A 16,960-nucleotide genomic window follows, 5' to 3' on the forward strand; every position below is an offset into this window, starting at 1 on the left:
AATCACCTATGACCTGACCACTGTTCTTGTAAGACACAGTTGATAAAGTGTCTTCATAACTGGAATTGTATCTGCATGCCAGGAAAACACAGTACAAGACATTTTCCCACATATATAGCTCAGGTTGGGTGAGGCCCACATAGAGATTTAACAATCCTGGGGTGAGACCTAGGAGGAGGCACTTCAGGCCAGGAAAACCAGTGTCTTCTCCATTTCTGTCACCCGTGGTCAGAGTCCTCCATAAGCCATTCTTCAATGACCAAACCCTGAGAGTAGGCCCACAGGCCGATCAGGGAAACACATCTGTCCTTTAGCAGTGCCCAGTGCAGGACTAAGTGCTTTGTGTGTCTCATGTGCCCTGTGTCATAACCCCTCTGAGGAAGTGACAAGTGTGATCTCCATACGTCACACAGGGTATCAGCTCAGCAAGTGAAGCAGATGGCCCACAGCCACACTGCATGAAAGAGGAGAAGCTGGGATTTACATCTAGATGTGTCTTCTCAGAGCTGGAAGGGGACAAATAGAGGTGACATCCAGTGAAGGCTTGGGTGCTATGAGCCAAGCCTTCAGTATACATGGAAGGGAGTCATCCTCCAACCCAAAGTCCCTCCTGAATCTTTTATGAGATTAGAACCTAAATTTACATTGTGCTTGATCTCTTATAGAATTAGGCACCTGTTCATTGCAGCAGGTAGTGTTAGCCCAGTTCTCCCAGACAGGCACTCGAGCCAGCTGTGCAGAGTGCTTGAGAAGGCCGGATGCTCTGACTGCAAAGGATGAAGTCCTGTCAACTGAACAACCACAGGACTAAAGTTCACATTCCTGGGCTCCCTTTGGAAGCTGGAGCTAGGCCAGCCTATGGCCAGCCTCAAGAGGCCAATATGAGATACAAACCCTCCTTCAGGGGCACTGTAACTCACATATTTCCTTGTAAGCCATCAGCAAAAGGCACAGCATGGGATGAGTGAACCCAAGGTGGGAGTAATGGGGTCTGAACAATTGCAGACAGTGACAAAACAGTCACAAACAATGAGGCTATCCTTTGAATATGCCCTCTGGTCTTCTTTCCATACCATTTCACTACTTCATTCCTCTATAGTCATAATCAATGCCCAGTCATCTATCCCATTTGGAATTACTGAGACCTCTACAAGGAAGTCAGACTGCTGCTCTGCTCTCTCATCCTGGAGAAGCATTGACCCTAAACTCTGCTTGGGAAAACTTCCTCCTGACCCATTACTTCATCTTGATTTCCAAGCAAACATTAACCCAAATTCTGTACAAAGGAACTTTATGGTGATGATGCAATGTTTCCAGCACCTTCTTCTTGGGTGTCCTGCAAAGACTGGGGTCTTGATCCATCTTGGCTGGAGGTTGAAGACCGTCTTCTCCTTATGTTTTGTTGTATTCATTCTTTGCATTCACTTGAAGCTTTACCAGAAGCTTATCCCCAGGGCCCTGTAGACCAAACTCCCAAGTTCCCCTGGTTCTCTGTTCACCCTCCCAACCCAGAATAAACAACAGCTCTTTTGTAAGAGGTTTTTAATTTCATCTCGGTATGTCATTAGGGAGCGGAATAAAGGATCTCTATTGGCTTTCACTCATATAATGTCTGCTACATTCTCCAACTGATCTACACCACAGAAACCTGCTGAGCCACTCAACATCTGCATAATTTTCACTCTTTAGACTTATTTGGGTTTCTTGGTGGTTTGCATAAATATAAACAAGAGCACAAAAATCACACAACATAGATGCTACCATAAGGGGTCATGTTCTCTCTGGCCATGCAGAGAGCGAAGGGGAAATGTGGCTGAATTCAAGACCCTGATGATGTTCCTAGGAGTGAGGCCAAGCCTGTCACAGCCCCTCTTGGATGGGTCCTAACCTTCCCTCTGATTCCTGACTGGCACTAGTTTCCCAAGAGGCTTCTCACACAGAAAGATCCCATCCTAGCACCATGTTTGGGGACCAGGGTGTGGACCTGCCCCTGTGTACGACGGCTGCTGGGTCTTCTGTGTTCAGGGCCAGTGAAAGAAGTCAGAAGGAAGAGTCTGGTGTTCTACCTAGTCATTCCACCTCTGTAAGTCCCAAGAGGCTGTCTAGAGACCAGCCCTCTACAACAGGGGCTACTGACATCCTTCCGTGAAGTGTTAGATAAGACAGACAGTAAATATTTCAGGATGACCACACCTGCCATCTGGTCTTTGAATAAAAAAGCAGGTCTGCAATCATACTCTGTCATTCCTGCTCTAGTACACCACCCTCCTCTCCTCCATCCCTTAGCCTGAGCCTCTTTCCCACGAAGGACTCTAGCATCCCACTGAGCTGCTGTCACTGCCAGCATCAACTATGCAGATGACTTCAGTATGCAGAGGTGCCTTTGGGCACCAGTCATAGGAGTCTGCCTGCCCTGCAGTGCCAAGTGTCCTCCTTCCCTGTCTGGGGGGTCTGCTTATATTTCAAACCAATATCAGATCTTAGTCTTAGCCTTGCTCATGCATCCGGGGTGAAGCTTCAGTGGCTCCCAGGGAGGTAGGTACATGCTGTCAGCCTTGTCCCACTCTTGCAGAGGCTGTGGCTCAAGTGCAGAACCGACCCTCCTAAAGCTGCCCCAAAACCTTGTGTCAGAATTAGAAAGAAAGCCCAAAAGTCTAGGCTTTGTATTTTGTGAGCACACATTCAAGGATTGCTCTCCAATCCTCTCCACTCAAGCTCACCAATCCAACAGCAGAGAGAGGAAGAATCCAATGAAACACCACCAGCCACACTGAGTTGCTTTCCAGACCTCAATGACACTCTGAAAACAGAACGAACTCAAGCACTCACAGCTACAGGGCCAGATGGAGCAGCCCTCTCTGCCCTGCTGACAAGTCTCTTCAAACTAAAAATAAAGTTTATAAAAGTAAATTATCTCATTTTATAACTTAAGTGCATCAAGCATTTCCTTAAATATAGTTCACACTGAAAATAAAGTTACTTTTGCTGTACAGTTGGTGTCTGTTATAATTAGGAATAAACTTTGATGATAAAGTAGGAAAGGTTATACACACACATCTACCTATCTGTCTGTCTTTCTGTCTGTCTGTCTATGGGTGTGTAGATGGAGAAACATATGCACCTCTTGACAGGAGCTTCCCCAAAATGGTGGGAAGTTGTTGGGAGTCCTTAGGTATCTAGTTTGCATGAAAATGTCTATATTAAAAGTCCCTGTCCTCAATGATAAACACATCTTCATATCTAATGCTAAGACTCTTATTAGAAACATTAAACTATGCAATCCATAATGTATTCAGTCTTTGGAAATGCCAAACTACACCAAATCATTATACAACAGCATTCCCAACACAACTCCCTCCCCACCCACCTCTTCCCTGGCCTCCCCATCCTAAAGCCAGTGACCCCTCATACAACATGGTTGTTCCATATGGGAGCCTAGCCACAGAGGTGAAGGGAAGACTCAAGAGGTGAAGTAAGAATTCTGCATGGAGTACAGGTGATCAATGGGGTTTCCCACTCTGGACTGCAGGGGCCCGGCTTCTGAGGTTGCTAGGAAACAGTCACCCAGGTTACTGAGGGAAGTGTCGTCACTATCCAGGTCATGGAAAAGGGGCTCAGCACCTGAAATGGAGATGAAACACTGACATGAGAGTCTGGAAGGAGTTACTCAGTTCAGTACTAGGAAGTGCAGCTGGATTCAACATGGGTGGCCTCAGGGGACACTTTCTACTGGGTGCCAGGGAATGAGTGGGCATGAAGGGAACTAAACACAAAATGAGGAGAGTCATAAGATATAGTCTGTCTAGGGGACTCATGTCCACATGGGAATAAGTCAGCACAATATAACCTGGGATGTGACACAGAGTTCAACTGAGCACATCTTAAACCAGTGTTGGATGGTGAGGAAGGGGTGGGAGAAAGCCAATACCAGAGGTTAGAGAGACAGAGTAGGGGTCCTAGAACTGTTTCAGAAGGTGCAGGAACGGTGGCATAAGTGCATTCAGAGTACTGTATTTTGAACTTGATAGAGTATTTCAAGGGGAACGCATGAAATATGTCTTTTGTTGTAGTAAATTTTCTTAAAATTTTCAACCATCCCTTTTACTGAGTCCCTTTTGTCTCCCTTTGTGCCACACAGGAAATGAAAATTTGGTGCCTGTCCTCAGCTAGTGTGCACCACAGTGGAGGAGCCCATGACGCAACTTAGGGAGCAGTAGACGAACCCCTGCAACCAAACCCCGAAGGGGCCATGTGTCCCACCAGCAATAAGTAGGACAGCTTCAAACTGGAGTTTGTAAAACTTGTCATGGGCTTTAATTACTCATTCCACTGTAGGGTTCATTACAGGGATCTTTTCTGTAACAAGACCCCTGAGATTCTGAAAATGTAAGAATTTGAAAAAAACAAAACAGAACAAAATCTGAAGTTGAACTTCCACCTTCCACTCCAAAGCTCACTCTACTCTGTCTCAAAGCCTCACTAGCTAAATGTTGATCTAAGTAGAAATCTGGACTCTTATGGGAAGCTCAGCTAAGAAGCCTTGAAAATAAGAATCAATAGAAACATCACTGATGAACCTGCATGTGCATCTTTCTCCTGGTTAAATGACTCCAGCTGTATTTTGTGGAACACTCATTCTGCAAGGGAACCACTGTGAACATCTGGGAAATGCATAGATGTGACTGGGAAGGAAGAAGAACCCTGCACAGAAAAGATAGAGAGGGCCCCTTGGGGCGTGGGTCTCTCTTACCATAAGGGTGCATGTGATCTCCAGGCATCTGGGGTGGGGTGAGACCCTGCCGGAAGGGATCGGAGGTGTAGACACTCTGCTCGATGGCCAAGAGCTGCTGTGGGGTGGGTAGAGCTGTGTAAGGGTTCATGATCCCTTCCATGGCAGCACTCCCACCACCATTTGTCTGAGCTGTGGGAAAAGAAGAAGGCAGGTAATCGTCAATTTGCAGCCCAGCACTCCACACAGATGTCACATTCGTCACTCCCAGGTCCCCACTGTTACCGCTCCTCCAGGCTGCTCCTTATGGCATGACAGAGCAGTGATCTAAGAGTGCTCAAAGCAGCATACATCATGCCTTTTATGACCCAGCCTTGGAAGTCATGCTTTGGTGCGGACCTATTCAGTATTGGTGATTACAAAAAGGCACAAACAGCTTCTGCGGTGAGATGCATGGTGACCATGTGGCAGCTGGTGACTGAGTAAGCTGTGTGACTGCAGCTAGATCATCTTATTTTCCTGGGCCCTACTTGCTTCATTTACAAAACAGAAGGGGGTACAGTGACAACAGTGGTTCCCAGGCTGGGCCTTAGGAAGGCACCATCACCTCAGAGGTCAGGGATAGAGTGGAAGCTGAGCAATTGAGATTTGAGAGCATCTCTGAACTCCATCATTGAACTGAAGAGATTGGTTACTCTACTTAAGTTTGGCAGCTTATGGAGTGAATGAATCTAAAAATCCTTGCAGCAATAACCACTATGAGCCCATTAGTCAAATGGGAATCATGATCCTGGACCAGCTGATCACCCTCTCCCTGCCCAGGGCTGACAAGAAGAACCACTCCTTGTTGCACTTGTGTAGCTTATGAGAAACGTTATGGGTTCCTGTCTCCACATTCTTGTTATGAACATGGTTCTATTAACTCCCACAGTCTCTCTTTCTCTCATCATTTGCATTCTTTAGTCTACACTAAGAGCTTTCCTGATAATTCTTTAAACAAAACCCTAAGCACTAAAACTCTGTGTGTTCTCTCTTTGAACTTGTTGGCCTATATGGGATCAATTTACATGGGTCTCACACATATCTGTGACTCTCTTTGAACATTACAGCATCCTAATGATATAGAGCTAGCAGATACTCGCCCATCCTAAGAATGCACAGACTGAGGCATGAAAGATATGGAAAAAATCAAACAGCATTGTGGGCAGAGCAGAAAGCAGAATTTAAGTCTCCTGACCAGCCCACTGTTTATCCTTCCTCCCCAGCATCCATCCCATGTATCAGTTCTCTCTTTTAGTATCTCCCTTGTTAAAATACCATTGTTTAGAGGATAAGAAATCAAAGGAACTCTTGCTACAGGAGTCCAGATCCAGACTGAGCCTAGGTCAGGTGTCAAGCATAAGGATAAGGGACTCTGCAGAGGACCCTGAGAACCAACTTCTCACTGTGCAGCTTTCACAAGGGTGTCCACAGACCATGTAGAAGCTTGATTAAAAAAACTCAGAATCTTGCACCCTAGGCCCTTCTTGTGAGCTGGAACTACTTCAACACTAAAGGTGATCTATGTACACATTAAAAATGTAAGAAGTCCCACTCCAAAGTAGAGACTCTACAAGGAATTCTCATGATGACTGAGTTTGTGTGAGAGAGCACATTTCCTTAGGAAAGACATTGTTCTAACACAGTGATTTTGATAATTTTTTGTCCTTTGCGCCCCCTTGAAGAGTCCCACAACCTCTCCCTCTTCATTGTCTCCCCAGTCTTCTCACCATGACCCCTATTTTTTAAAAAAATTAGTAGGGATAAGTTAGGCAGCATATTTTAGCGGAACACAGAATCAGAAAGATGAGTTCTAATCCCAGCTCCTTTCCTTACTGACCTAGGACCCTGTCCTGACTTGAAAGTCTTTATTTGGTCATCTGTGAAATGAGAATAATAATAACTTTTCTGCTCACTTCAGGTAGTGGTAGCTGTGAGTTCTAGCCGATAGGTGTGAGAATACTTTGTGAACAACAAAACTTCAGGAAAGGAGTTGATGAATATTCTGTTATCCTTATTTGCATTATTTTGGAAAGAGGTGCTATGATCAGGATCTCAAATGTCCTCGGAAGACACATTACTAAAATCTTGGTCACCAGCCTATGTGCGATTGGGAGGTGTTGCCATCTTCAGGAGCTGGGGCCTCATGGGAATAATGTGGACCAGTGGGCATGTCCCCATGAAAAGGAAATTTCAGCCCCTTCTTCACTCTTTTTGCTTCCTGTCCACCAAGCATTAGCATTTTCCTTCCACATACTTTGACCATAACATTCTGCCCACCACAGACCCAAAAGATAACAGGGTCAAGTGATCACTGACTGAAACCTCTGAAACCATGAGCCAAAATATACCTTTCCTTCTTTCCATTGATTATATCAGATATTTTGCCACAGTGTTGAACAGGTAACACAAGGATTTTACATCAGTGGTATATTCTGTTAAACTGATTATCCTGGAAGGAGGACAGGGCAAGATAAGGCACAGGACATGCCTTGACTCTTTTGTGTTCCTGGTCCAGATGAGATCAGGGTAGGGAGCTTGGATAACGCTGAGCCACCTCCAGTCAGCTGGCCTAGACTGTGGCTCACACGCCCTCAACACTTGCAAGTTTCTCCTGGCTCAGGCCCCACGGAAAGGTCTTATCTCTCACACTGGTATCTGAGAACAGATGGTCCCTCCAGGCACTGAGCCACCAGCTTACCAGAACTGAGCCTCTGTGTGTTCTGCTGGTCTTGCTGCTGTTGCTGCTGCCTCCTGGCCAGCTTCTTCATCTGACAGGGGAGGAGGACCACAGGGTTAGGAGTCAAGGAAGCAAAGGCTCACACCCTCCACAGGGTGGGGGCAGGAGAGTGAAGCCTTCCCCCCTAGTGAGAGAGTGATTTGTAAACTCGGGAAGTGTTTCCCAAGCTTTTTCTCCACCGAGGAGCAGCACCTCATCACAACTGAGGCCTCTTATACTTTGCAGTGGAAACACCGCTGGCAGTGATGAATTTTGTCTGCTCAGAAACAGGGATTACCTCTCAGCAAATACAACTTGCTGCTTACACTTGGACAGCTTCACGCGAGGTAATAATTGTACACATAAATGTGGATGTCCCAGCCAAGATAGATGTGGATTCAGGGCTGCTGACAAAGTATAAGATGGGCCAAGAGACTTCTCCCTCCCTCCCGTCTGCTGGGCTTGTGTTTGTTACACCTCCCGAGGAGGATTTCGTGTCTCTAGGCGGGAAAGCACATTTTAACCCAATGTTTCTCCAATTGTGTTCAGTGGGATATTAGGGTTCCATGAAATGTTAACATATATGCTTTTAGACTTTGTGTGTGTGAGAGATACAGAGTGGGGAAAGAGAAGGGATGAGGAAAGGAGAGGGAAGAGAGAGAGCAAGAAAAACCAGATTTAAATGTTTTTCTTTATTGCAACATTTTTCCCAAATTTAAATGTGTTCCTCTGCTTTATGACAACATAGTATTTAGGGCCTCTCAGACCTGCCAGCCCAGAGAGTCTCTTCCTAATGGAACAATACATCAAAAGCCCTGTTCTGAAGAATTTGGTTAGGGAAAATGCTACCTTAACCAATCATGATCAAATAAGGACACCACAGTCACCCACTGAAGGCCGAGATAGTAGAGGAACAGGCCAGGGCATGTGTGTATTTAGAAGTAGGAAGATAAATGAGCCAAGTTCAAAACAAAGACAGTGCTGGGGAAACACAGGCGCTGGTGGGATTTGGAGGACGGTATGATGGTGTGGGGCTATGCCCATAAGGGGCAGTCCCGGGGTGAGGACTTTTGTCCACCATGCCAACACGTCATCTCAGACCGGTCATATGTGTGCCTTTGGGGCTTCTCTTTGAAACTTTCAAATAACTTTCGTATCCAGATTAAATATATACAAGTTAAAAACAAATGTAAATTAAAGATCTTTATTTATGTCTTTATATAAAGACATTTATTTATGTAGATAGCTGGCCAAATTCCTGTGCAGGGCCAGTAGAAAAATAAAAGTCATTGCACTAAAGCAATTGCCACAGGGCTTCTGTGGCTGAAATAATTGTGGATGACGGGATTTTTTTCATCAAGAGGGCTTCTCTGTCTAATGCGTTCAGGTTAAAAATCCTGGCAGCAAGTCTAAAATCCTACTGTTACTGTTCAGAAAACAAGCAACCCAGAAACTCAAAAGAAGCAGCAGCAGGATTACCTTAGCTCTCTGGTTCTGGAACCACACCTGAACCACACGGACACTCAGCCCAGTCTCTGCAGCCAGAGTCTCCCTCACCTTGAAGAAAGCAAACATTATCAGAGGAGAAACACTAGTGCCCGGGGTAGGAGGCAGAACATCCTATGCACAACAGTTGTCTGGAAACTTTTTTTGTACCAAGGACCAGTTTCGTGGAAGACATGTTTTTCCATAGGCCAGGACGGGGCATGGTTTGGGGGTGATTCAAAGGCACACACAACCTAGCTCCTTTACATGTGCCTTTTACAGCAGGGCTCACACTGCTGAGAGAATCTGATGAGCTGACAGAATGTAGAAGTCATGTGGCCATGTGACCCAGGGGGAATGGTTGTAAATATAGATGATGCTCACCTTCCATTCACTTCCTGCTGTTCGGTCCAGTATCTAACAGGCCTGCGGGTTAGGGCTAGCTAGAGACTCATCATCATAAACTCAAACACAAGAACAGGTCTCCCTTCAGGTCAAGAGGGGACCTTCAGAAAGTAACAAAAAAAGTGACACCCATTCATCTAAATGTATAATTCCTCAAACTATTTCTGGTTTTCTTTATTCTGAAACCAGGTCTTCAAGTGGGTCTTAGATATTATTGAAGACTACTATGCTTTATTGAAAGACCATATGTACTCATTAGCCTACCTAAGGAGAGTGGGGGTTAAGGATCATTTTGCAAAATGGTTCTCTATTGCTTTCTTCTCTTGTCCAAATTCACCTAGATTTTTGGTTTTGTCCCTCCAGCTCTAGGTGACTTTGGGTGTTTTACAATTATCTATATTTGGTGTTGTCCTGAGTAAGCCCTTTCCAGAGAGCCATCTGGAAGCTGGCAGAGCCAGGTGGACAGTTCTGATGTGGCACCTGCACTGGGGCTTCACGGAACTGAAGACAGTAGGGATCCAGGTAATAAAGAGATGAGCTGAAACATCTGCCAGCCATCCAGGCACATGGTGAGGGGCCGGCGGGACAGTGAGAGGCAAGCACAGAGTGGGCCTGAGAGACTGTGACCCTTCCCGATGGATCCCAGAGAAGGGACTGAAAGAGGCTACTGAATATGCACTTCAGCAGAGCTACTGCAGGCCTCGAGTTCTTTTCTCGCCCCTTTTGGGCTGAAACTTTGAAGTGTGATGATTAGGCCAGATTTTAAGGCACATCCTCCTGCTAAGCCACCTACAACAGGGTATGCACAGGCCCCCTTGCACCTGCTGACACCTTATCCATGCTCAGAGGCCCAGCTCAGAAGCCACCTGCTCCACAAAGCCCTGCAGAGTCTGCAGACACAGTGACCTTTCCCTTCCTGCAGCTCCCCTGCCTCCTGGATGTCACCAGTGCTCTTCCTGGCATTATAGTGTGCTTCACCTCTAAGCAGGTGGCTGTAAACTGCCTGGGGACAGGTACCTGGCACAAGGCCATCGAGAGGGTAGGAGTGCACAGAAGAGAAGGGTTAGCAGGACAATTCGGATTTTACCCTTCACTCTCTATAAGTACCATCTGGGAATGGAGAGAGTGGCAAGAGGAAGGAAAGGAGAACTCTACAGCTAAGTCTTAAAAAGTCAAAGCTGTGACTTTTGTCATACATTGTTCAGCAATTATCTAAAACATCCCCACCCTGTTCTGTATGTACGCGGGTAGGGCTAGGGGGTGCTTCAGCATCACACCCATGTTGGTCTAAGCCCCATGACTTTTTTAGGACAGTGGGACCCAAGTGGATGTGATCAGTGTGATATCCATACATGGATATCCCTGGGCTTCCTGCTCTGACGTGGCCTCTTGCTTTATCCCATCCTCATGAGACCAACCAAGAAATGGGTTGGATCTGCTGCTCCTCAGCCAGGACCCTCAAATGAGTTACTGGAGGCATGGGCCTAAACCTGAGCCCAGCAAGGCCCCAACCCATGGCCAGCACAGAAACCAGGAAATACATTTTTATTAGGAACCACTAGGATTTTGGGTTGTTTCTTCATCTCAGGGAAAGTTGACTAATACAGATAGGGTCCCAGGAAAAATACAGTGCTAATTTTTAAAAACTATTTATTTTATAAATTTAAAAATAGAATGCGTTTGTTTCTTTTAACGTGTAAATGATAGTATATGGTATATAGAAGGCAGTGCAATAAATCATGAGTGCTCAGTGAAAGGACACAGTCATTTGTGGCAGGGACTACAAACTGTCCCCAGGATCCATCTTCTCTCTCCTGCCAATACCTGAATATTTAAATTTTAACAAGGCACAAGGCGACCAGCTAGATTCATTCTCTTGCTTTTCTTGCAGGAAACATGACTGCTGGAGTCAATTCTGGCCAGTGTACTTATGTGGGTAGAATTGGTGTGAGCAAACCCTGGGTATGTCCTCAGAAAGGTAGCTGCCTTCCTCTTCCTCTCCCCCACCCCACCCAGCAGCTGGAAAAATGGAAACAACTGGTGACCCCCCCTTGGACTCACATGATGAATAACAGAGCTGGCCTATCGCTTTTGGCTTGCTCTCTGTTGGATGGTTACATGAAAGAAAAATAAACTCCCATCTCATTAGGCCACTGCCGTTTTTCTACAGATGTTCAAAGTAGCCCTCTTTTTAACAGCCCAAGTTGGATACAACCCAAACCCCTATCGATGGACAATTGGGAAAAAAACATGGAATATCCAGAGAGTGGAACAACATCCAACACAAAGAGAGACAAACTACAGTATGAGTGAATCCCCAGTTAGTATGTCAAAAAAACAAAAAGCCAAGTCCTCACCATCACCGCCAAAATCAGTACATCTTGCAAGTCGCCATATTTTTATATTCGTCATTGCAGCACCTTGGTCTATATCACAACTAATACTTATTATTATTATTATTATTATTATCACTACTATTATTCCCATTGCTCTCCAGAAAATGAGAGGTATAAGCCAGAGCTCTTTGGAGGAGATAACCACACATGAAGCCATGGGGAAAAGATTCTGTTCCTTCCCTGGCCATACCTTGGAAGTTCCTGGAGACTCCATCAGGGATTTCCACCTGCACAAGCTCTGTCTCATCTGCTTTCCCAACCTCTCAGACTCCTAGAAGCCTCTGCCATCCCAGAAGAGTGGGCCCTGTTCCACTTTCTCCCCTCTCCCCTGCTGACCTTTCTGCAGGGCTTGGAGGACACTTCAAATGAGGCCTTGAATGCTCTCCTCTGCTGGGTCGTCAAGATGGTTCTGGGACGCTTGGGACGCTTATGGTCCTTGCCATCCTCAGGGGTTCCTTTCCCTGCTCCCTGGGATGACTTGCAAAGACTTTCTTCATCATCACTCTTGCCTAGAAAAGGAGAAAACCATGTCATGTACCCCAGAAGGCATGTTCTAGAGCTGTATGCTGTTTCGTAACAAGACACTCGGGTGCTGTGCTCCCAGATGCCTCCATGTGTGAGTGCAACGACCCGAGTGCTACTGATGTGCAAGCTTCCAGAAAGAGGCTAAGAAAATCACAGGAAACAGAAAGGCCTTTTGTGCCTCACTGTGATGCCCTGGCTCCATTTTCACCAGCTACCAAAGGTGATCCAAATATATGGCAAACAGGTAAATTATTTTTTTAAGTTTATTACAATAAAGACATAGTGCCACTCTTCCCCCTCAGAATTCTCCTCCTTGCTGTGGACACACTTATCTCATGGTTTTTGCCACTTTCTGAAGCAGTTCTGGAAGCCCTCTTCCTTTAGTGGCTTTATAAGTTGTGATCAAAACTATGGTGAATGCAGCTGCTGAGTGCCATCAAAGCGAAAGGCACATTATAGTGTGACTTACTCTACCTTCGTCACCAAATCTACCACCATGCAGCTTCCAGCTCTTCCCTAAAGTGAAAACTACCATGAAAAGTAAATGTTTTGGATCAATTCAGTTCTAAGAAGTGGCCACAACAGCACAACTGCAAACACTCACTAAGAAGAACTGCTTTACATAGTAGCAAGAATGATAGGACAATGATTAGAATAAGGGGGAGTATTTTGAGGAGAATCTATGGCAATGTGTCTTTTACTGTAATAAGCTTTTAAAAATTTAAACATTCACTGCATTTTTCAATCACACCTTATATATAACCTTGTTAACTCATCCTTTATAACCCAATTACTTCATCTGCAGATTGTGATATAAGAGAATCCACTGCATTGGGATTGCTGCGAGGGTCACATGAGCTATAATCAGTAAGATCCTTCAAGTGTAGCTTGGCACATAAGAAGGGCTCAGTAAATGTGGGCTATTCATATGATTTTCTAGACATCATTTTTGGGACAAGACCTGAAGGATTTATGCATAACTCTCTAGACACTGTGTCTAAAATTCTAGCCACTACCAGAAGGTAGGAAATAGGACCATATAAAATACCATTAATGACCAGCATCAAACTTTACCTATGGGCACAGCTCACTGAAGAATGACCAGAAAATACCAACAACTCATCAATAGTGCTTGTCTATAAAATACATAACTCCCTGCTAAAATAGCTATAAAACCCAAGCACTCCTTCAACTCCATAAGCAGAGAGAAACATGGGGAAATTGTAAATGGAATAAAACCTTCAGGGAAAGTCACATTTTACCCCTGACTATCTCCTGGGTCTGGAAACACCCCTGGGACACAGACTTTTTCTATGTGGGGCACAAAAAGCCAAAGGCAGCTGTATCCTCATTATCCCAAGAATTCCCCCCATCTCTCACCTCACCGAAACTCCATGTCTTCCTCCCTGCCAGTGAAAACCTTGGCCCAAAGGGCTTCCTTTGCCCCGGGCCTTCTGTCCACATCAGGAAAGCCCAGCCCACACACATGTGTGCTGCCTGCCTCCTTTCCTACTCCTGCCACCTCTGCTCAGGGTGCCCCTTTGCAATGCAGCTTTGGTTCCACATCAGCTGATTGCTAATTTTTTGGCTCTACCACGGCCAGAAGATTTATTCCACCCAAAAGAGCAGTAGCTTCTTCTTTCTATGGAAATTGAGACAAATAACTTGGACAGACAGGAAACACTCTCCTGAAAACCTTGAACTGGAAAGAGACTGATACAGGCAGCTGCTCCCTCTCCTGGCTCTATGTAGGGCCCTATGTCAGTTACAATATGTCCCCAGCCACCTTCTGCATCTATACATTATGACAATGACACCCAGACAGGGAAACAGTACAAAATACACATGTGGTATAATAGATGTTGTGGAAAAAGTTATCTTTTCCCTCTATCTCATCCCTCTCAAGAGTACACACAAAAGACCCTGAAAATTTCATCTGCATCACTGCCAGAGTCCTCACATGAGGCTCCTGGCATCGTAGGCTCTGAGGCTCATCGTAGGCTCATCCCATCCTGGACTGAGGGGCACTGGGACCAGTCACACCTGGGTGAAGGGTGTAAAGGTCTTCCTAGGAGATTTGCATAATACCAAGGAGAAAACAAACCCAGAAAAACTAAAGCCTGAGGGAAATAAGACATCCCAAGAGGATAAAAGGTAGAAGAAAGAAATCCTCAGCCCACACAAATTCACCCCTGAAGGGCCCCTCATCTGGCTGCTTGGAGACTCCCCAGCTTGAGTGTTTGATGCAGCAAATTAACCTCCCTGATGGGATGAAGAGGCTGCTCCTAGAGCATTAGTGATCTTTCAGGAACATTTCTGAGGGAAGAGGGCTGATTTCCCACTCCAAGGGTCACCTGATCTCTTCCAAGTCAGGATAACTTAAATTGGTCAACCCTGAGAAGGACTGAGAAATTCTGAGGACAGGGCACATTTAAAAATGATACTGTACTATCTTTGGAAACCAGCTTTACACTAGTTTGGTCAGTAAAATGATACTTTCAAATGTCTTAAAGTCATTCTGATTCTTTTATAATCATTCCTCATATAGACTGAAGTAAATGGGTATCAGTAACTTGAGTAATGTTATCTGAAAACATAATATTTTAAACAATAACAATTATTTAAAAATTTAAACAACCATTTGAAAATTTTAAATAGTACATAGACATTAGCAATGTGACAAGATGTCCACAAGCATGGGTCTTAGATCTCTGCTTTCAATTCCAGCTCTGCTGATCATGTGTGACTTTGAACACATTCCAAAGATTCAGTTTTCTCAAAGAGAAAGTAACCATGTGTTGGAATCAAATGAGATGCTCTAGGTGAAGGTTTTATCCCTGTCTAGAATGTGATAGGTGCTCATTAAGTAGTAATAATTATTATTATTATTGCAATATAAAGGGTATATTCTTGGACTCAGACACATGTTCTTAGCAACAACCTCTTATTAATAGGAGGTTTGATCTGAGATTTTACACTGGTAGTGTTCACTGATCCTCGCCAACAGAAAGATCTGGTTTTGTGCAATGCAAACAGGTAGGTGCTTGTGACAAGGCACAGAATAAAAGAGGGAGAGGGAGCTGGAGCTGGTTCCAGAAGCAAAGTGCAACTTCTGAAGTCTATTCAGAGGGAGGGAGGGAGGACTTCCCTGTTCTCCTACAGCTGCACTGTCATAGCCCGACCTAGGGCAAGAGCACATTTCCAAAGAGCTGCTAACAGCGGGGGAATGGAGAAGCAGGCTTCAGGGAGGCTCCCTCTCAGTGCCTGGCTGTGGAGGATGCCGACAGTCCTGTAAGAAGGCAGAGAGGAAAACATGGTTGTGTCCAGGCGGAGAAACAGAATGGGTAGGGAACAACAAGGAGGAAAAGAAGAAGGAGCAGCTGTGGTTTGTCACTGGAGAGGTTTTATTATTTGTGTGGTGTATTTTCCTCCTCTTGACTCCTCTTCCTTCCACCATTCAGTGTCTCATTTCTGCTCGCTCTTCAGGTCCTCCATTTTCCTTTCAAGAAGCACTCTGTGTTCTAGAATAGAAGTCTCCAAACTCTACTGTACCATTCCAGAGAGCGAATCTTACAGCCTTTGCAGACCTTATGGTCTCTGTCAAACCTACACAGCTCAGCCATGGTAGCACCTGCAGCACAAGGGAGCCATGAGCAACGTGGACAGGCACGCCTGGGTACCAGTAGACTGCCTTTTACACACAGCCACCAGGCTGAGCCCTGCCCTGGACCCCTCCTGACTCCTGTTCTCCATCAAACCTTGCTCATTCTTTGTCCCAATGTTTTGGGCTCTGGCTCTGAAGCAGGGAGCACTGCTCATCTGTGCTGAGCCGCCCTGTGGAGTCAATGGTAGGTAGCATGGTCCGGTGTGTTCTTTCCAGTCAGTAACTTATGTGGACTGAGCAGGAAATGCTTGTACCCGAACAGTCACCAGTGTGGATGTTCAGGTGTCCCGGTGGGTGTCAGGGACAGAATGCTGAAGACTGAGAGATGGAGGGGGATTTTGGACTCTCGCAAAGTATGAACAGATATCACACCCCAGCTGCCAACAGAAGCTGACCATCCCCAGCTCCTGATACTATGTGTAAGGTGGGCAGGGGGCTCAATGCCTTCCCCTGACTATCTTGGGAAATTTCCAAACTGTTCTTGGATATTTACTGAGGATCCCGCCTCCTTCCCTGTTGGCAAAGCAGACCTTCCACACCCTTGGGATTCATCTGCCCCATGAACATATTCAATACACACTTATCAATTTGTCCAACAGAAGAAAATTCGAAAAGAGCCAGGAGATTTCATCCAGAGCCAGCAGGAATACTGGAAAGCAGAAGATAAAGAAAAACTTTCAAACAGCAGAGAAGTGCGTTGGAGGGAACGGCGGCCTCTTTCGGTTTGTCCATGCCAGAGCCTCCCACACCCAGATGCAGGCAGAGAGATCCCTCATCATTTAAGCTGACACCCCTCAGTGGAGATGAAAGGAACACCACTGGCTGCTCCCTGACAACAAATGTCAGCATCCCTGGAGGCCTTTTAGACACAAGCACAGCATAAATCTGACTCCTAGTGGGGAAGCCCAGAGATTAAGTCTCCACACACAGCCTACCAGAGTGAACTGAACTGGCTTGGCACACAGTTCGAGCATGTTTCTCAGTGTCTTTCTTTCCCC

At 45.6% G+C, this 16,960-nt stretch overlaps 1 protein-coding gene across 1 annotated transcript in view; it reads right to left on the reverse strand.

Annotated features, from left to right (window-relative positions):
* Window positions 1–1,527: 1,527 nt before the first annotated feature.
* The window catches only part of Lmx1a (LIM homeobox transcription factor 1 alpha), a 143,156-nt gene continuing 127,723 nt past the window's right edge, over window positions 1,528–16,960 (reverse strand). The window contains exons 4-8 of the mRNA XM_023564630.2: window positions 12,110–12,282; window positions 8,967–9,044; window positions 7,470–7,539; window positions 4,751–4,921; window positions 1,528–3,621 (exon numbers count right to left, since the gene is read on the reverse strand). Of these exons, the coding sequence (XP_023420398.1) occupies window positions 3,461–3,621; window positions 4,751–4,921; window positions 7,470–7,539; window positions 8,967–9,044; window positions 12,110–12,282 (653 nt within the window). The 3' untranslated portion in view covers window positions 1,528–3,460. The remainder of the gene's footprint in view (window positions 3,622–4,750; window positions 4,922–7,469; window positions 7,540–8,966; window positions 9,045–12,109; window positions 12,283–16,960) is intronic.

The sequence above is a fragment of the Cavia porcellus genome, unplaced genomic scaffold (assembly GCF_034190915.1).
Source record: "Cavia porcellus strain 051 isolate PalLab524CR breed Dunkin Hartley unplaced genomic scaffold, mCavPor4.1 scaffold_7, whole genome shotgun sequence".
Classification (NCBI taxonomy): Eukaryota; Metazoa; Chordata; class Mammalia; order Rodentia; family Caviidae; genus Cavia; species Cavia porcellus.